The sequence below is a fragment of the Calypte anna genome, chromosome 1, assembly GCF_003957555.1.
Source record: "Calypte anna isolate BGI_N300 chromosome 1, bCalAnn1_v1.p, whole genome shotgun sequence".
NCBI lineage: Eukaryota > Metazoa > Chordata > Aves > Apodiformes > Trochilidae > Calypte > Calypte anna.
In genome coordinates, this window is record NC_044244.1 from 158,698,083 (window position 1) to 158,719,946 (window position 21,864).

Genomic DNA, 21,864 nt, shown 5'->3' on the forward strand with positions numbered 1-21,864 from the left:
CATGAAACTAGAGCAAGATGGTCAAAGCAACATGTGCTCCACTGCCAAAGCAAAGTTCTCTCTTCAACTTTTCTTAACATTTGGAAAAATTAGGGTTTGGTTTGTTCCTGCTTAGGATTTGGCATTGTGTAGTCAGATTTGTGGTGGCTGTTTCTTAATGACAGCCTATGGATCATAAAAGCAGATTTATTACTTTATGGGCACATGCTTAAAGTGGGGTGCATGACCATTTGGAACTGCCTGTTTTCTTCTCTTAAATCTGCATCAACACCTAAATTTTGGCTAAAACTAAACTCACTTTTTAACTCTCATTGCTTGGGCAATGTTTTTAAGTGAAAGTATATTCAAAAGAAGTGAATTGTGTATGGCAAAGCTACAAAAAGCAGAAAATTGGGCAAAGGAAAGAAAAAAAATGTTTCCAGCTAAGATTTAGCTCCTTCAATTATGTATGTGTTTGAAAGTAGGTTCATGGTTTTTTGAGAGTATGAATTCTCAAAAAAAAACGTTCACTTATCAAAGGTGATGAGATTCAACTCATGTATTCACCAGCTCAACTGTGTACCACTGCATAAAGGTTACAACAATTTCTTGTAAAATAATAAAAGTATCTCATATAATTGATTCTTTTCATTGTTTCGTGAAATTGCTTTGTTTGATTGCAGGAGAGTTTGGGCTGAGTTTTCATTACGTATTTCTGAACAATTTACACTGGGACTGAGACAGTACTGAGCTAATGAGTTAGAATTTATATTGAGCCTTAACTGTCTTCATGAAGTAACTAGGGAAAGAAAATCATGGCAATAATGGAGTATTTTTCATTAAAAACTATGTTGTACAGCTTTTACAATCAGGTTTTTAATAGATCTGGAGAAATTAAATTGGAATTCTACCAACATTTGTGCTTTTGTCATCTCATGAAAATGATCTTAAAAAATGTCAAAACTAATGTGCAAATCTGGTTTCTACTGAAGTGAGGAGGAGGTGGTACAAGCCCTGTTGTTTTTCAGTCCCTGTTGGTTTTTTTGGGCCTTGTTGTTCATTAAGTAGTAAGAGATGCATAAAAAAACATTCAGACATCACTTTAATCCCTTATGCTAAACAAAAATTGAGTCTAGGTTAAATGGGTCTTGCATAATGTTATCTTAAAGTCTTTATCAATAGAAATTCACATGAAAGTAGTAGTGGTGGTTGAAATCCTGCTCTACATGAAAAAGGAAACAATCATATATTGCTGAGGTGTATACTAATACTGCTGAGAATGCATACATATATACATACTCATTAATATATTCAAGCACTGTTTATTGATTGTGTATGGTAAATAAACTCATACAATGATTATATAGATTATTTTGTATGTGTAAACATACGTATGCTCAATCTCAGCATTATATAGAAATATGCACCACGGATAATATAAGTTGCTAGATTTGAAACTTTTCATTACATATAAATGTACAAATTAATAATGTTTTATGATTTTTTAGTGTTTTCCTTTTATCGTATCCTTCTGTTTCATTAATTTTTCAATAGGAGATCTGCAATATTGAAAAAGGTTATTTCTCATATTTATGAATTACTGCTTAATACTTAATTTGTCCACATTCTTTCTTGCTGCTAGTCCATTACACTACTAGAAGACTACAGGGATCAATTAATAATCCCTTAAATTTCAATTAATAATATGAAATAAAATTTGATTATATAAAATTGAATCATCAGCCCAGCATATCTACATATGTGTTTATGCCCTCAATAAAGTAAATTTGTAATAGCTTTCGATATTGTTTAGTTACTTACAAGTATAAGAAATGCAAATATAGTTTCAATTGTAAATAGTATAACTGGCAATATCCTTTTTCTAGCCATTTTGCAGGCAAAAATAGTGTCTCATGAATAAAATAAATGCTATAAATAGTTTTACTTGCTAAGAATTATGAAAGTGTGTATAAAATACACATCAAACACAAACTTCATATGGGTGAGCACAATTATAAGTTCTGATGTTAATAGTTATCCCTACATAGATTTGTCAGAGGGTGGAAAAAAAACCCACAAAACTCATTCCCCCAACCCACATATTTAAATAAATAAATACATACATACATGAAAGGAAAACGTGCCCCTTGCAAAAAAGGTCACATTACTGGCCTTGCTTGCAAATTCAAACATTGGAAATCTGGAGACTTCCTTTAGCTAAATCATATATATTCATTCCCCACAGGCAACAGTGATGGTTCTTGGGCTAAAGAACTTCAGTCTCCCTCCACCCAAGGCTCACAGGCCTCTGTTAACCACCCCGACTTGCCTGGACAGCATAATGTTCCAGTTAGCTATCCTCTCAAACCTCTTCAACAGAACTACCTTCTGCCAAATCGTACGGGTTGTCATCTTTCAGCACTAACATCAGTAGTTTTCCAATTCCTGCCTCTTTTTTAGTTTATATAAGTAGGCTGTGAAAAATCAAAAATGTGGGGAATACTGGAATACTTCCTTTAAAATACTCAGCAGAAGTAGTGGGCACAATAAAGAACAAATATGTATGCAGTGAAATTGGTACTTAAAATATCAGCTAACCTGTGCATACATGGCATAATGCATTGCTAAGGCACCTTACAGCAGACATTAAAAAGGTAAAAAAGATAGTATCCCAGAAGAGAACTGACACATAGCTGCTTTGACCTGCAATGTGAACCATCCTGTCACCTATCACTTGAATATTGTCCATCAGGAGAAAAAAAGCTGATGTTTTAAAAAGATGCATAAACTTATTTCCCTTTTTTCCCCCACCAGGTCTGGAACTTCCTTTTATGATGATGCCCCACCCGTTGATTCCTGTGAGCCTACCTCCAGCATCTGTCACCATGGCAATGAGCCAGATGAATCACCTTAGTACCATCGCCAACATGGCAGCAGCAGCACAAGTGCAGAGTCCTCCATCCAGAGTTGAGACATCTGTTATTAAGGTAACTATATCTATAAGTAAACGATTGTGCTTACAAATGTAATAAGTATTATAAAGGTGGGTAAATGTCAGATGTTATATGGTAAGCCATAAAGTCAGTGGATATGAGAAACCCAGCTGTTGTATCTCTGGGAACACAGGAGGCTGCTGGTAACCAGTGTTATCTTCTCAGTTCTCCTCCCCTTCTAAATCAGTACTGAAATTGTGCTCAAGTGGAAGCATTTTGATACAGAATACAAAGCTTTCTGATTTCTCACATTGCGTAGTCTGTAACCAAACGTTGCTCAAGAAATCAAGAAATAAATTACTCCTTTCTTAAATTAGAAGGGATTGTTCTTCCAACTTTTAAATCTAATCATATGAATTGAAATGCTGCAAATTATCAGAAGGAGGCTGGAAGGCTTGATACTTTGCCTCTGCAGAACTTAAGTTGCCAAATCTCATAACAGAATGGAGTGCAGTTGCACAGAACAGACCCTGTAATCTGCAGGCCAGAGCTGTAGTATTGTGGAGATATCTCAGAAATATCGTATATTTGAAATTATCTGCCCATTTAGAGTTTTGTTAGCTGTGTGTAATTAAATTAATCTGGTTATAGAGGTATTCATGGAGTCTTGTCTCCTTCTGACCGAAGATGATCTGTTTTCATTATAAAGGCATTTCTCCCTTAACACTAAATATTTATAATTTGAATTTACATTTATTCAGATATCCACATTTTACCTTTTATTCTTCATTAGTTCTAATAAGTGATACAGTAAGTACACAAACTTTTGTGCTTGTATGTAGCATATGTTAGAAATAGTCATGTGAAGGCAAGACTATCTGATGTTATAGGGCTACACTGGAAATCTCTCTGCTAATGAAATTCATTTGCCAAAAAATGCCTAAAATTAAAATTTCTTGGACATTCAAATCAAGAGTTGCAGAAGTTTCAATGTATGTGATTATTGAAGCAAAATGAAGAGGTCTGACTTCACTGAGTCATGCTTGTTGTCCTGTCCTCTTTAACCTAGCAAGCCCAGAACCATTGAGTTCAAACTTGAGAAATCTATTTTTCTGTTGACCTAGAAAAATATGGCCTGATGACCTAATGTAAATGCAGGGTCACCTTTGGAGGCCTTTGGTGGAGTCCCTTTCTTACCTTCAATGGCATGGACAGTTAAGACATTGTTTAGGTGCTGTGAATTTAGGTGCTGTGCCAGCAAGGCTAGATTCCTTCCCTCATGTCCATTTGCCTATATCTTGGAAAGACACTTTCCTCTTAACTAACTATTTGATTGCCTGGTAATTTCTTCACCTTTGTTTTTCTATTTTCACTTCAGAGCTATTCAGTGAGAGTTACATAGTACTACAGTTCTCTGGGACATCCTACTACATTTCCTCTCTAAATTAAATTAAAATCTATTTCTATTTCTAAATTTAATTTATTTACATGAACAGTGACCAGTGGTAATACAGAGGTATCTAAAAAATGAAGATAGGAATGGATCACGCGCTAAATGACACCTGATGCACATGAATTACTATGGCAACAAAACTTCATTTTGTTTTCTTTTCTGGGAGCTATTTAATTTCATTTGTAAGAGTACAAAATTTCAACTTCTCAAGTGTTTGCAACCTTTGGTTTCTACACTTTGGCAACCTGACTCTTGTTTGCAAAGCTGCAGTGCAGACTAATTGTAGCTATTAAAATGACCTAAGTTACTATGTCCTACATTTAAATAAATCTGTGGCAGCATACCCTAGTGCAACCCCTTATCTTTTTGTCCAGTTACCAAACCCAGGTACATTTGGAGTACAACATAGCTCCTGGGATATGTATAGTGGGTCCTGGTGTGTTCACAGATCTCACCCCATTACGGTAACATTGCTGGACAAAGGAAACACTTAGCTGAGAAGTATTTCTGACTCTTCTGATCTAAAACTGTCTAGTAGGTCTAAAAATATTGGACTCTGAAAGGGAGACTCAGTCATCATGTAACTATGCATATTATTTTAACTGTGAGCAGCTCCGTACCAAAAAATTTTCCATGTCCCAGTGTCCCTTAACTTAGTCTCAAGTTCATTCTTGTAGCTCATCTATCTGGAAAGATAGTTTCATTATAATCTAAGTGAAGATTTTGAAAGTACCTAGCAATTTTTCGTTCTCTGAAATGCACTAGCAGCACTTTTTAACTGGAAAAATCACAATATTTTATTTTAAATTTTTGCTTATTTAAGTGTGCATTTTTATTAATACTCTACATTATTACATTATTATATTACTACATTATTATTATTATTATTATTATCATTATTATTATCATTATTATTATATACTTGTCATTCCTGGAAGTTCAAGTATCCTGTATTCATACTAATAAAATCATCATAGCTGCTAGCTTGTGTGCATCTCCTGGCATAACATCTTGAGCAAGTTATTTGACAAACCATGTTTCATGTTCCCATCTGGTTTGCACATAACCATAATTTTAAAAGATGTGGACCAACAATGAAGTGTTTTTAAATGGCCAAATTAACCTAAGTTGTGTTTAGAAAGGTGTACTCATTCAAGGGTGAAATGCACATTTTTCTAATGGTAGGACAGTTAAGCTAAGAGTTTTGGGACATTTATGTAGAACCTGACAGAGGCATTACCTAAATGCTGCTGTGACTTCTTCAGTCAAGGCCTTTTACTGTAAAAAATTAACTTCTAAATGTACAAGCTTGCTGTGCATAGTTATTTCTGTAACACTGTAAAGGCTAAGGAACTTAGTGTTGCAGGACTCTACTACTCTTTCCTTCAGCCCCTTTGTTGTACATTGTAAGTCCTCTGTTTTGGTCTGTGTCAGATGAATACGCTCATGTGGACAGACATAGAACTGCCAAGTAATTATGTTCCTATTATTTTTTTAATACTGAACAGGATTGAAATATAAACCCCAGCAGCATAAAAGCATGAGGTCATTATTAGGGGGATTTTCTTCCCATGAGCATGGACTAGCTATTTACCTGTTCCTCACTAGGTATAGTCAGAGAATGTGATTTTGGTGTCTGTGGAATTATAGTCACTGAGTAGTTGAGCAAGAAACTCTCTAATCAGCATTCTTTTTGAACCTTCCACTGGCAATGTACAGTTTATGAATAATAACTTATACTGCCATAAAAATAAATATCTTAGAGAATAGATGTAAGTGAGAAGGTCAAGCCTCCTTTTTTTCTTTATTTTTGCAGCATTATATAAATAGCGTAGTTGCTCTCTTTCACAAAACTTTGTCATTAGAATCATGTCTTCCTTTTTATTTACTGCTTCATTTCTAGACATTTTGGTTTTCATTATCTTTTGGCTCATTTTTAAAAATCTAATTTTACTTAAATGTTTTTTTCCTGAGTGAAAATGTTTCCACAAGTTGATATCAAAAGTCTGTGAATCACTAATCTTTGAGTTCATACATGTAACCCAAAACCACAGTGTAGTTTTGAAATTAGAGTATGAGGTATTTACAAGTTAAAACTGTACATGAAAGTGAGAAGACCTGTGAAATTTTTTTCTACTCTGAAAAGTAAATCAATAGTAACCTTATCTAATTAAGTAGCAAAGAAAAAATTAAGTCTTAGAAATTCTGAGTCTACAGATTATAAACTATGTGGTTCATTGGACAGAAGAATTTCCTCTGTGAACATTGCCACAGTAGATGGCTTGCTGACCTTTCCTTCCAATTCACTGAGTTCACAGTTAGCACTGTTATCTTTAAACTCACAAAGCTTCAAATGCCGTTCTATTACTGGGTAATATTTCATTTCCTCATGATAAGAAGTTGGAATAAGTCTGAGATTATGCATGAACCAAACATTTTTTTTCCTGCTGTGTTCAGGAGATGAGACAAAGACGAAATTATAAGGGAAGCCTTACAAAAGCAACACCTTAGATTTGGTAGTGAACTCTGAGCTCTAAAATCTACAAAATTATATTTCAGAAGAGTGTTATGCCCTTTTGAACATGAGACAAACATTAGGTGCCTTTTTGTAATGGAATGTTTAGATATATGAGTTGGTTGAATAACAGGAGAGCAACAACACGCAGGGACAGCAGATTGTGACAGCAATGAATTGCAGTGAGTGTGGCAGCTGTGACCTGGGGATGCTTTAGACATGAGGTGGCTTTCATCACCTGCCCATGGTTTCAAAGGCTCAGATTGTTAGTTATTTCACTACATCAATTTTTTTCATTCAGCAGAAAGATATATGGAAATATAAAGCACATAGCTCATATTAATAGTAACTTGAAATAATTCTACGTTGTAAAAGTTACAACAGAGAAGCATGACAGAATAAAAGGTTGCATTTTATCCATGAGGTTACTAATACTTTAGGAAGAATTAGGAATAAAGCAAAACCACTTTTTTCCATCTGAAAAAGTGACCAGTGGCAAAGTAGTTTTCTACTGCATATTAAATATATGAGACTAAATTTTGCTGATTCTTCCAATATATCACAGCACTGGTTGATTTATACTTGTTTACAAGGTTATCTCTTCCTGTTACCCAGCAGCAGAAATTTACCATTAATTTATTTAACCAAGGTAGATGCTGATAGGTTTTTTTCTAAGAAATCACTCAGTTTATAGGTCTGTTCTGGCATGAAAATTTTTTCATTTTTTCAATTTTTCATTTTTTTCATTCGCTTTTTCAATGGCAATGTGTGTTCTAATTGATGTAATTTAATGTTCTTATATTTTTCACCTCTAATTGTTGCCAGAAAGCCCAAATGAGAGCCAAAAAGAAGAAATGCTACAATGCCATACATAAATAATGGAACATAATACATTTAAATGTCTCGTATCAGAGGTAGTTCAGGGCAAGTTCAGAGGGCAGACCTGAAGAAATGGACTTCAAGAGGAAAATGACCAAGTTCACTTTGTAGAGGGGAGTGGGTAACAAATAGACTTACAGAAGCTTCAGCTTAAGTCTTTTGCAGCTGATATTTAAGGAGAAATTTGATGCAATGTAAAACTTTTAAATAGTAAGAACTAATTACTACAGATGTTCTAGAATAAAATAACACTTTTCACTCCTAAAACATCTACTTTTACATTTTGAGAGAGCAAATGTGAAAATTATTATTTATGTATAAAGTTGCAAGTATTTTATGAACCAATTCGATATTTCATTTTAGGAACCAATTTAATATTTGATTTTATTTTTAGAATGACTGCAGAAAATATGTTAACCTAAAACTATTTGTATGAACTGGCATAAAACAATGAAAATTATCAGGTTAGTTAGAGTAACGTTGTTTAAAAAAAAAAAAAAGTTACTATGCATATATATGCACACTTACTTCTATTTCTTCCCTTATCATGAGAGGATGTTAGATCAAAGTTTGGGTGAGCTCCTTTATTATGACATAATCATCTTTATCTTAGAGAATAATGTCTTGCCTCATTAATTAGTTCTATCTATATGATTAAAATTATGTATTTTAACTTTGAATAAATTTTTTTATTACGAGTTTAGAGGATGCCTATGGATATCAGGTCAGTTTTGACTCAGAATCATGTCTTTTTAATGATATGGAATCCTATCACTTGTTTTAAGATATATTTGAGGTGAATGGCTGCCATATGTTCATGTGTGTCATGGTTTAACACCCAAACCAAGACAATATGAAGTGATCTATGTCACATAAAACAGATACTTACATATGACATAGAGAACATAGTACAAATTTTTCTACAAATCGGCAATTTGCATATTCACGTGTGTAATGTAGAATGAGGTATCAGATGTAAGATTAATGTGATGCAAAATAGCCATGAGATCGGGTACAGTGGATAAGATTGATTTTGCTGTCTTCTAGGGCATAATTCATTGGACCTGTTATAGGTAGCTACTTTAGAGTGAGGTGAATTGCACTTTGTAAATATAAGTGTATGGAGAAAAATGAGCCTAGGGTGACTAGCTCAGATGTAGACATTTGTACTATAGACATTGACATTTAGGTAGACAGATTCTTGATGTTTGGTTGCATGTTTGTCTTGAATTGACTCTGAGATCTGAATTTCTCATGTATCTTCTGATACCTGAATGGTTGGTTTTCAAGTAAGACCAGATTTTTCAAAAGAGGAGGGGGAAAAAAAAAGCAGTAAAAGTAAAAAAAGTAATTTTGTTTGAAGACTTTTTTGCATGTCTATATGTTAGCATCTTGCATGAATACCTTAGAAGGATAATTTGTTTGCTAGACCAAATACTCACTTAAAAGACAAAATCTAATGTAAAAATTCAGTTGAAAGGATCCACACAAAAAAAGGAATCATAGAACTAAATTTTAATTTGGAGTCTTAAAGTCTTCTAGGCTAAAGCTGAGGAAAAAAAATTGTAAAAGCAAAATGTCCTATTTTAAGGGAATACAAAAGATTTGTTTTCACTCATTCAGATAAAATGATGTCAAATAAGTATGCAGTTTTGCAGGAAAGCCATTCCTGGAATACTTCTTACTCAAGTTCAAAATGGGTCAATAAGGAAATGAAGAGAAGGAAGCCTGTTTTGGTCATGGTAAGGGAAGCAAAAAACAAAGAAAAGAATAAAAGGTAACTAGTGAGAGTTTTGTTTTACAAGCAATAAATAGAACCATAGAACCATAGAATAGGTAGGAGTGGAAGGGACCTTAAAGATCATCAGGGACCTTAAAGATCATCAAGTTCCAACCCCCCTGCATGGGCAGGTACATCTTCCACTTAAATAAGTTGCTCAAGGCCCCTTCCAACCTGTCCATGAACACTTCCAGGGAGGGGGCAGCCACAGCTTCCTTGGACAACCTGTGCCAGTGTCTCACCACCCTCACAGGAAAGAATTTCTTCCTGATGTCTAACCTAAGTATTCCCTCTTCAAGTTTGAAACAATTTCCCCTTGACCTCTCACTACACACCTGTGTAAAAAGCCCTACTCCAGCTTTCTTGTAGGCCCCCTTCAGATATTGGAAGGTTGCTGCAAGGTTACCCTCCAGACTGAACAATCCCAACTTCTCTAGCCTGTCTTCATAGGGAAGGTGCTCCATCCCTCTGATCATTTTAGTGTCTCTCCTCTCGACGTGTTCCAAGAGCACTATGTCCGTCTTATGCTGGGGACTCCAGAACTGGACACAGTGCTCCACTGGACACAGTGGGGTCTCACAAGAGCAGAACAGAGGGGGAGAATCACCTCCCTCAGCCAGCTGTCTATGCTTCTTTCGATGCAGCCCAGGACCCGGTTGACTTTCTGGGCTGCAAGCACACACAGACAGCTCATGTTGAGCTTTGGGTCCACCACCACCCCAAAGTCCTTCTTCTCATGGCTTCCTCAATCCTTTCTCCTTCCAACCTATATTCATGCATTGGATGTCCTCAACCCAGGTACAGAACCTTGCACTTGGCCTTGTTGACCTTCATGCAATTTGCATGAGTCCACTTCTTGCCTCTGTCAAGGTCCCTCTGGATGCCATCCCTTCCCTCTAGTGTGTTGACCTCAACCACACAGTGTGGTGTCATTTGCAAACTTGCTGAGGGTGCATTTGATTCCATTGTCCATGTCACCAACAAAGATGTTCAACAGCACTGGTCCGATTACTGACCCTTGAGGGTCAAACATCTCCATTTGGACAGTGAGCCACTGATCAAAACTCTTTGGATGCAACTATCCATTCAGTTACTTACCCAATGAGTGGTCCATCTATCGAATCCGTATTGTCCCAGTTTAGAGACCAGAATGTCATGCAGGACAATGTTGAATGCTTTGCATGGGTCCAGGTAGATGACCTCTGTTGCTCTGCCTTTTTCCACCAAGGCTGTGACCCCATCATAAAAGGCCACCAAATTAGTTAGGCAGGACTTGCCCTTAGTGAAGCCATGTTGGCTGTCACCAATCACTCCTTTGTTATCTGCTTACCTTAGCAGAGCCTTCAGGAGGATCTGTTCCCTGATCTTGCCAGGCACAGTGGTGAGACTGGCCTGGAGTTCCTTGGGTATTCTTTTTTTCCAGCTTTGAAAATGGGGGTTATATTTCTCCTTTTCTAGTCAGCAGGTACTTCACCAGACTGCCATGTCCATCACATTTCAAATGTGATGGACAATGGCTTTGCAGCTTCATCCAACAGTTCTTTCAGGAGCTGTGGGTGAATCCTACCAGGTCTCTTGGACTTGTTCATCTTCAGCTGTGTTGCTTCTTATCTAGTAAATATTCTGAATAATTATGCACACTATTCAGCTAATTAGGTGTAAGTGCAAGGGTAGTATTTTTGTCATCCTGTTGCCCTCCCAAAAGGCAGCAGATATTTTGGGGATCTGTCTGTCAATTTGATGTGGACATCTCAAAACCCTTCATTGACTCAAATGATTTAAATGTGAACATCTGAATTGAGCTGTAGGCATCTAGTTTCGAAGGAGGCTCTATTGACTTTACCATCTATATCACAATTGGCTAAAAAGGAGGACAACAACCTTAAGGGTAGGTCCCTTCATGTAGCATCCTAGACAGAAGTGTCTCTGAAGTTTCATCTCAAGCTCATTTGTCAAAACTGTGTTTAGATAATGCATATGTTGGTTTCAAACTGAACCCTGCACAGTTTCCTCCTCATACTGAATTTTGGAAAAGCAAAGTCACTCAGATTTCCTGTGCGTTTTTTATTTGTTGGTCGGAAGACAATGAGCCTACTATAGTACAAGCCAACACCAGATTCTCTATAGATATCATACATTAAGTGGAATTAAGTATGGAAGTGGACAGGCAATAGGAAAAAAACTGGACAATGCATGGTACCCTAGGTGATTTCCATTGCCAGGATTATAATTCAGTAAATTTTGTTTCTTCTCAGTGTAATCTAGATTTATACCAAAGCGGCATTTTGCAGAAGTTACAAAATAACCTCTAACCATATGAATTATTTACTAAACACATTTTTTAACATTTCCTTTTTGGAAAATTCCTAAAATGAAGTCTAAATGTAGAGCTAATTATTTACCAGAGGCAAAATCCATCTTTTCTATGCAAAATCTCTAGTAAGGAAGACAGCTTATATTGATATTCCAGCACCATTAGTTTATCACTATGACTTTTTCGAACTACAGAGTATTTCAATTTATTATTAGTAACATTTCCATTTATTATTGTAGCTAGTTTTGATAAAGACAAAAAATTGCTATAGACTATATTATTGATTGTGGAATTACAAAGCAAGGGTATAAAAATGAGTTAGGATATTGTTAATATATTATCCATTTCTGCATAGTTCAATCCCCTGCTTCGTTAGGGTTAAGCAGTATTTTACAAATGAATTGATGAAGCCAGTATATATAGTTTTCTCATAGAGTTTATCTACTGTGTCCTATTATACATGAATAAAACTCATTATCTGTTTTGTTTGTGCAGTAATTATATTTTGTTGTCCTGTGCATTCTTGTGCTCTCTCCAACTTATAATATGTGCTGTAAAAGCACACATAAATAAATAGGATAAACAAATTAAGCTGTTTAAATAAATTAATTTACTCTGCAGCTCTGTATTCAAATCTTATGTGCTCACTGGATTTCATTTTAATGAAACCCTTCTAAGAACAATACATTGTATGCCAAACAGTTAAATTATATATTAAATGAACGATTAAATATACTGTGTTCCAATTTATACCAAATCTGTGCACTGTGCATGCTTAAATCCTGCTAAATCTAAAGAAATAAATCTTCCACATTCTGAAAACATCTGCATTATAATCCTCCTCTTGAATACTGAGTCCATGGACGTATGACCGTAATCAAAGTCATAATAAGCCTAGAGCTATGATGCAGCTAGACTATCCTCATCAATGTTTTGACTTAAAAACCTTAGACTATTAAAGTGGAATCCACTTAAATGTCTTGAAGCATTGCTCTGGAAGGTCTTATTCCACTCCATCACTAGACCCATTGAATCCTTTTGCAATCAGAATCTCAAATTTAGCAAATATTTATTATGAATCTTATCTGGAACAAATCATTGATTGCTATAGATGATCATGTTGCTAAGTTTTGTAGGAATGAACCCAGAGAAATACGTATTCAGGTGTAGAAGCTGGTAAACAAAATGAGTAGTTCTAATTCAACAGCATGCTGATAGAAATGAGGGGGAAAAAAACAGTACTACAGCAAAATAAAAACCTTATTTTTATAAGGAGTCCAGCAGGCAGTTTAAAAGCCTGACGGGATAAATAGTGCTCACGTTGCATCCTAAAATGTAAGTTCTAGTGTCCTAAAATTGTGTAGTGTCCTTTGAGGATACTCTGCAAATCCTTGACACCTCAACAGAAGAAAGAATAGGCTGTAATTTAGGGGGAGATAGAGTTTAGGTAGGTGGTGTTGGGAAACAGATTTAGTTTAACATTGCCTTTTTTTTTTGCCATTGTTTTTTGTGGGATCTAGGAACGTGTTCCAGACAGCCCTTCTCCTGCTCCTTCCCTTGAAGAGGGCCGAAGACCTGGCAGCCATCCATCCTCTCACCGAAGCAGCAGTGTGTCCAGCTCTCCTGCACGGACCGAGAGCTCTTCAGACAGAATTCGTAGGTCACATTCTTCTCCTTGTCACCACTTTAGATTTGATTAGGTGCAGCTGGTTTTTCTAATCAAAATGCCCTTGTCTTAAATAGATCTCATATGTATCATGTTCAGAAGTTCAGCTGCAATAACTACCTTCCAACATTATGTTCCCCAGTTTACAATATCATAATATCTGATGCTACATTAACAGGTACTGATATTAACTGCCATCATGTCATATTAAACATAAAGATATGAAATCCAGAATTGCAGCTGTGAAGCAATTTGTTAGATTAGTTTTAGAACTGAACATACAGTGTAAATTTTTTTAAAAAAAAATTACTTTTATGGAATCTGGTTACTGTGGTTTGATTCCAAAACTGAATTTTCCTTCATAAGCAACATTTTAGATGGTAAAATTGCTTGGCAAAGAGAAGAATTAAGTTAAAGGAATTAAAAACTACGCATACTTTATAAATTTTTTAAATATAAAAATTTATAATAGTGAGAAAGATGATACAGAGAATATTATTACCTCATAGATCACAAGGGGCGTAGTGAAATTAGATCATTGTGTCTCTGAGTGATAGCATTTTTATCAAGGCTCCATGTACAGGATATAAATTACATGGCAAAGGCCTTGAATTCTGTGATACTCAAGTGCAATGCCCTGGAAATTCAAGGTTTTAAAGACATATTATTTTATGGATATTTACTTAAATTCATATTACACTTGCCCATTGCTTTTATTATTTCTGCACTGAAAATTTTTGTGTTTCTAAGGCATCTTTTCACAGTGGAAATTTTCAGGAGATGAAACTGGAGGATATGATATGTAGCATGGAGTAACTAAGTGAACTATGAAGTCATGTTGCTTAAAGAAAAGATCATGGAGTAGCTACATGAACTATGTCATGTTGGTTAGATGCAGGACATGTGTCTTTTAGACTGCTTCCTTTCAGGCTCTCCTCAGACTCAGCTAGCTGACTCTTCATTGACCATCAGATGAAAGATCTTTCATTACTATGTGATGAAAAATGACTTACCAAAGAAAATAAATGAGGCCTGACCATGACAAGCTGAAAATTCTGTTTTCTTATCACTTGGATGATTCAGAGTGCAGATTAAACTGGCATCCCATATACTGTGACCTATCTATTTCTCAGGGGTTTTATGAGTTCATAAATAAAGTTCTGAGAAAAAATACCAACCTTACAGCCTTGGATTTTTAATTGTTTTTTTTTTAATTGATTGAATAGTACGTTTTGTTTTTTTTTTTGCAACCATTGAAGATCTTTTCCATTGTAAGTAAATCAAATTGAGAGACTTGCGTTTGTTCAGGAATAACACTTCTCTCTTTTTAATGAAGTGATACTCTTCAGCTTACTCTGCTTACTTACTAGCAGAGAGGGTTGGGACCCTTCCACATTGTTTCATTCAGTGTGAACATAACAGATTTCCTTAAATACTGAATCTTTTAAGTAACTTATTTATTTGTAAAATAAATTTTTTCTCTCCCATCTGATTTATTTACATCACACCAGTTTCTAAAGTACATCTGCTTTTGTGGTGCCAGCAAGAGTAAGATGACTACTATAGAAATATGGGTTACATATGAAAAAATGCTTTACTGAAACTGGCATAAACCTCTTGCTAATACAATTTTTCAGGATAAAAGGATAAGGATGTAAACTATATTATATGGGTTTCTGAGGTGTGTTTGAGACTCGTTAAGGTCTATTTGGGAACTGTTGGAAAGAGCTTTACAAGCTGTCTGATGAGCAAATAAGCAATTCTGCAGTTGCACAGCATATTTTGAAAAACAGCATTTATCACCTGGAAGGCCACAGTGCTTAATTTAAGTAAGTTTGGGACTGTGTATCAGGAATGCTAATAGAGAAGAGCTTTTGTACAGCTAACTAAAAAATAAACAGTAAGTATCTCATGTAGAGCATTCTATTCTTCTCTGGCTTGCTTCATTTTGTACTTCAGTTCTTGTTAGATAAACAAGATGCTTGCAAATACCCAGCTAATAGTTTTAAACCAAAAGCTCTCCCACTTTGTGCATACTGATAGCACTAGTAAGTAACTTTGTGATTGTTAGAATTCTTGTATAATTAAGATGAAGATTATATAGAATAAGTAGAAGAGTGCATTGTTAATATGATGGCTAATTTTCTTTCTGCCTGTACTTGTGTCTAGCAGCTGTCCATCAGAACGGGCTATCTATGAACCAAATGCTGATGGGTTTGTCACCTAATGTCCTGCCTGGACCTAAGGAGGGTGATCTGGCTGGTCATGACGTGGGACATGAGACAAAAAGAATACACATTGAGAAAGGTAATATGAATATTATGATTCTTCTCTTTCAGTGTAAAACAAGTATTGCCTCAACAGCTAAATGTATCATAACTGACATTTTTATTTTTTTAATTGGGATTTTTAATTTTTATGGTGGCTCAAATTAAATTATAGCAGGATGATAGCATTCCTGATTCACCTACTTTGTGGTCCTCATGAGTAGTATTTATATAAGGGAGAAATTTCATAAATATTACACAGAAGGATGAGTGAAAAACAATTCTACATTACTGTTGTGTATCTGACCCTTCTGCACCACCGTTTAGGTATTAAGTTTCTGTCTCCATCCAGTTGACTTTAATGACCTACTTCCCAAAGGAACTGAGCACCGTGAAAATTAGTCCATGTGTGCAAAAAGGAAAAAAGTTAATACCAAGCCATTAAATTAGGAAATTGCATAAAATGAGGCTGGTACACATTATATAATGGGATTTAAATTTAATTGAGTATATGACCAAAGTGTTTGATCTAGGTGAATAGTCTACATGCACTTATGCTGATTATGACACCATTTCATCTCTGTTGGTATTCAAAGCTAAGTTCCTCTTCAGAGTTGTTACAAGGGATTTTGGAGAGGTAGTGGTAGAATCTTAAAAGGTACATTTTATGTTGTATTTACTTAATTTATGTGAATTTTAAGTATTATAGACTAGACTGTCTAAAAAGAGGTTAGAAATATGTCATATCCTTGGAAAAAATACTCTTTGGGCTTATCAGAAAGATTAGTTCTTTGAGCATAATGAGAGCAAAAGTAAAAGGTATAATAGCCAGACATTGAAATAGAGCCAGAGAAATGGCCGCAGTAATTACGATTTCAGAATAAGACATTTTGTGCCATACTTTAATAGCTATAAGATGATACTTTCTCTGTCTTGTGTTTGAACACTGAGATATGAAAAAGAATTAAAATCTGGACAATTCCATGCTGGACAGGTGGCATTTTTAATAGGATTACCAGAAAAATTAATGGAAACAACATTTCTTTTATATAAACCATTTAGTTTGGTTCATTGCACACACAACCTGTTTTAGCTTATACTATGCCCTCACTCAGCCCCTGCAAATTGTATCCCTGCTGTGAAGTATGATGTGATCAAATAGGTTTGTTTTGAATTTCCATAAATGATTTTATTCCAGCCTTTGAAGTTGCTCATTTAACTGTAATCAGACTGGTAAATCCTGCAAAGAGAAGTAGATATTAAGAATTGCTACCAATTTTTTTTCATGTCATTCAGGTTTTTTAAAAACTACGTTTATAATGGTACCCCAAAACTATTTTCCAATCTGTTGCCAGTTCACATTTTTACAAGATTCTTTTCTCAGTAAAACTGCTGAGAATCTCTTTTTTTCCTCAGTCCTTGTTTAGGTCAAACCTTCTGTTTTTTGTTCTCTTTCCCCTCTCTGTTCCAGCCTACTGAATTAATGGTAAATATTCATGGGCTATCTAGATTGATAGGGTATACTAAATTAAAAATTGGTTTCTGTCATGACTACATTTATCATGTCTCTCATACCAATCTTGTAATTTTAATACTAATCTAATCTGTATTAAAACAAGTGATTTAACTTATAGATATTTGTGGAGATAGTAATTATCTACTTCTGTCATTATGAGCATGCAATCATATTTCCAAACTGTTGCTTACCACTGCAAATCAGTCAGAATGCAGTCAGATTTAAAAATGTAAGCAAACATGCACAGGTGGTGGTATTGTTATTTTTAAAACCCGATGAACTTCATCATCTGATTCAAACAGAAGAGAGGAAAACAAAGTTCTGAATAAGCATCATGAAGCATTTAAATGTTACTGGGTTTTTTTTTTTTTTTCTAAGTCATTCTTGTTGGCAGACATATACCAGCTGCAATTAAAATGGCTTTTAACCAAACCTGGGAGACCCTGGGAAATCCTACCTGGTAAAGAAGGGCCTGTATTTTGTCTTTTTTTTAAATTTATTTTTCATTTGTGGGTTTGGGGGGGGGCAGGGTTATTTGCCTTTAGACTGTTAAAATTCTCGGGTTTTGATGTGTGCAGCCTTGAGTGACCTCACCTTTCATTGGAGTCAGATTTCATTATCCCACCAAGAATCAAATTAGGTTCTGTAGATCTGATTCACTGCATGTTAAAACGGGAAAGTTTACATCAGGCTTTGGGTCAACATTTGTTGCGGGAAAATAGGAAAAGTTTTTCTCAAAGAGCATGTGTAAACTCTGGGTGTTAGGAACATTTACCAGCTGCTGACTCCAGATGAGCATCTTGGCCACATCCTAACTTCATTTTGAGTCAAGACCCAATATACATGTCTGAAGCTCCACTGTCAGGATTCCCTGAAAAGAAAAGTTAGATTTGCTAAGGGTTATGTTGTGGTCCAGCCACATTCCTGGTTTGGACGTGGGAGGACAGCAGGAGACACTGTAGAGCACATCTGCCCCACAGTTGATAATATAACTCAAGATGTCATTATTTCTGTAACTGAAGAACTCAATTGCCCTAGATTCCCACGATTTTTCCATATTACAGTGTTGCAGATTTCCCAAATTTACAGACAGCAGGCTGTAAACGTGCAAAAGATCCTGGGAATAAGGAAATATGTTCAAGTACATGATGTTGGTTCAAGTACTAAACAGCCATCATCAAAATCAAGTATCTTACTTTGTAAGGTGTAATTATGGACATGTGGTTTTATTAGGTCAGATTTCACAAGGAGGACTTATATGATCTTTAGGAGTCATATTAGAAAAGACACATTCAGTTTTTACATTAAAATTAAGGCTCTGATTCTTTTCAGGTAAAGTTTCTGTAAGTCAAAGAGTTTGCTGTAGGTAGTCCCCCAGTTTTGTAGGGGGGGGGGCATTATCCTGCTCAGTTCTTATCTAAGTTCTACAGATCTCCCAGTCTGAAATTTTGAGAAGTGTGTTTTTGATGTTTTCTATGGGGCTCAATACTCATTCAGCTCTTTAGTGATGTTGTGGATTAAATTTGTAAATAACATAGGAAGGAGGAACTACTAGTGGAGAACCTCAAGACTAGACTGCTGAATCTTGATCCCCATCTTGCTCATTGATCTGAGAATTCGTAATAACCAATGTCTTAAAAGGTAAAATACCTTAAAAGGTATTCCAAATCACTGCACTTTGTGTAAAAAAGGGAACTACATTTTACCACTGTCCATTTGCCCTTAGAACCCAGACTGATTATATGGGGTCTGCAAGCTGGAATTTGTCATTCAGCCCTATTCCCAGAGTTTTTTTCTTCACTAGCTCCAGATAGCTGCATATTGTTTTACTTTGAATGTAGGCAGACTATAGTTCTACTTGTTAACATCATTAGATCCCAGTTTCAAGTAGTTGGCTTGGGTGATGGTAAGTCATGTTGGAGCTCACAACCCCCCCCCCCCCCAGACTGGTACCTCCCCAGCAGTACCTACCCTTGCAATATACAGGAATGTAAGACACAGCTCACTTTATCCCAAAATTCTGTTCTGGGGGAAAATACCTAAAAGTTAGTTGCTTTAACACCAAATTTAGATGCCTAAGTGTTTTATTGGATCTGGCCCTAGGGCATCAGATTAAAATTTTCTGTCTGCATCAATTTATATATTTTTAGATTGACACCAACAGCAAATGAAGCCTGAATGTCATGCTTACATTTTAAATTGAATATGTTATTTGAGGTGTTATGGGAAGGACACTCTCTTGTTGAAAATGTGCATGCTGTTTTCTATAACAAAATATAAAATATTCACCATGGTCAAAAAAAGAAGCTAAACTATTTCTTTCAGAAAAGCTTTTTAACATTAATGTTAATGGAAATTTCCTAAGTAATTTTCAGATAATCAACAATAACTGCTTCTTGGCTACTATACTAGCAGCAATTAAGTTATAATTTTATCAAATCCACATATTAAAAAGTCCTAGTCTTTCTATTTTTAGTTTATGTGCCCCTGTAGCAATGTGAACAATCTTAGACCTCTAGTTAATATCTTATAAGACAGAATATTAAAATTCAAAAATATCTTAATGCAAACTAGAATGTAATTTAAATATTCCAAAGTTATCATTGCAATTGTATTTTGCTATTAGCAGTCATACAGCAAAAAGGGAACTAATAATATATATGTCATCCTATATAAATACTACTTCTGTTCAGCAGTAAATTCTTTTATAATGTATGTATAGTGTAAATACATATTAAGTATGTCTATTCACCTTAATAAATATAGAAACATGTATGAGTATGGTGGGGTTTTTTCAATATGAAAGACTCAAAGGTAGTTTTAGCATCAACAAATCTGCTCTTCTACCTGACCTGTCCTCTAGGAAAGTCAAACAAATGATCCATAGCTTTGCTTAAATTCTGTTTCTGGTCTGTGTTATGATTTTACTTAATAATCTTAGCAAGCCCTTTTTTCAAGAGAGTTGTTACCAGTTGACCTACAGAGGCATTTTCATTTACAGTTCTGCTGTCCAGCTGGTTGTTTAAACCCATTTTATCTGTTTGTTTTAATTTTCTTATACATTTATACATGCATAGGGAGATACTTATAAGATACTAATTTATTTTACTAAATATTGCATTTTAATTTAGTAAAAATAATATAAATGGATGCTGATGGGCATCTATATGAAAATATATTTACAGTTAACATATTTCAGGTCTACATTCTCACTTCACTTCTTAAATGCTACCAATTAAGACTTCATATGAAAAAATAGTTTTTAACTCCTGCAGATGCTGAGTTCAGGGTATGTATTAAGGCATCATCCTTAAAATTGATCTTTTGAGCTTTAAATAGTCCTCAAACCCTAGTAGGATAGAAGTGAAATTTGTAACCTACAACAGATAGTATAAAGGTCCACCTAATGAAAGATTCTGAGAAAGCTGGTATCACCAAAATAACCTTTAGACATTCTGGTTGTTGGTGTGACTTTTCACTCAGCCCATGAGACTCAAGAATGCCTAAAGTACATTAAAAGCTGTTACAGTTAATGGACGACAAAGGTGAAAAATGATATTGCAAGTTTTTTCTTAATGGGTTGTTATTTGCTAAAAAGCCATAAAACGTCTGGTTTTACTGCACAGAAAATGCACAAACCTTTCATATTACTCAATAGGGTATGAATTGTATGTTTATGCAGGAAGGAATGCAAAGGTAGAATAAACCTTTGAAAGTTTTTTGTTTTAGGATAATACTGGGTAAGACTATTTCTAGAGACTCTCACTAAGCCATCCATCAAAAAGCCACTCCTGCAGGATTGCTCACTACATCGGGATTCTTCTAGGGTAGTAGTAGTTTTGACACAATTTGTGGGAGATTTTCTGTATGGTTTTCACTTGACGGATACATGTGCATCAGTTCCAAAACATCCCAGGTGTACTAGACTCATTACAGCCCAGTTACACATATGCATACCAGCTGGTCTATATTTACATTGAGTCAAATGCTTCTGGCTTCCTGAATAGACTCAAATGGTTTACGTGTACACAAAAGTTCTGATACATTCTCAATCTATTGAAACAACTCTGTATGTACAGTTCCTCTGTTCCTTGTGCCCTAAATGGTTCACAAAAGATTTTTTTTTCCTAACTTTTTTTTTTATCTTCCTAAAAAATCTTTCATTTCCATGATCACTATGCCTCATTCATGTAGTAGACCTTAGAATAGTGTTTATAGTCTTTGGTGGTCTTTATTACATATAGAGGGGAGGGGAGCTAAAAACCCTTTGAAAAAGTGTTTGTTCTCATTTTCATTTTTTTAATTTTTTGTTTAACAGAAGATGTAATGGTAAGATGTTACAAGAGATTTTTTTTAATATTATTATCATGCTACCACATTGCAGTTTTAAAGTCATGAGTGTCCTTTCTGTCTGCTGTTGGGAAAGTTATGTTACAGGGAATGAAGTTCCCTATAAGAGGGGATATGTTCCATAGAACCACAAGGATGACCAGACAAATAACAGTTCCGATTCTCTGAAGTAGGCATTTTTACTTTTCCATTTTGCTAGTTTAAAAAGTGCA

The 21,864-nt window shown here is 35.2% G+C and overlaps 1 protein-coding gene across 1 annotated transcript in view; it reads left to right on the forward strand.

The window, feature by feature from the left end:
• The window catches only part of DACH1 (dachshund family transcription factor 1), a 351,097-nt gene that overhangs the window by 236,220 nt on the left and 93,013 nt on the right, over positions 1 to 21,864 (forward strand). The window contains exons 4-6 of the mRNA XM_030469246.1: positions 2,794 to 2,966; positions 13,374 to 13,509; positions 15,692 to 15,826. Coding sequence (XP_030325106.1) covers positions 2,794 to 2,966; positions 13,374 to 13,509; positions 15,692 to 15,826 — 444 coding nt within the window. The remainder of the gene's footprint in view (positions 1 to 2,793; positions 2,967 to 13,373; positions 13,510 to 15,691; positions 15,827 to 21,864) is intronic.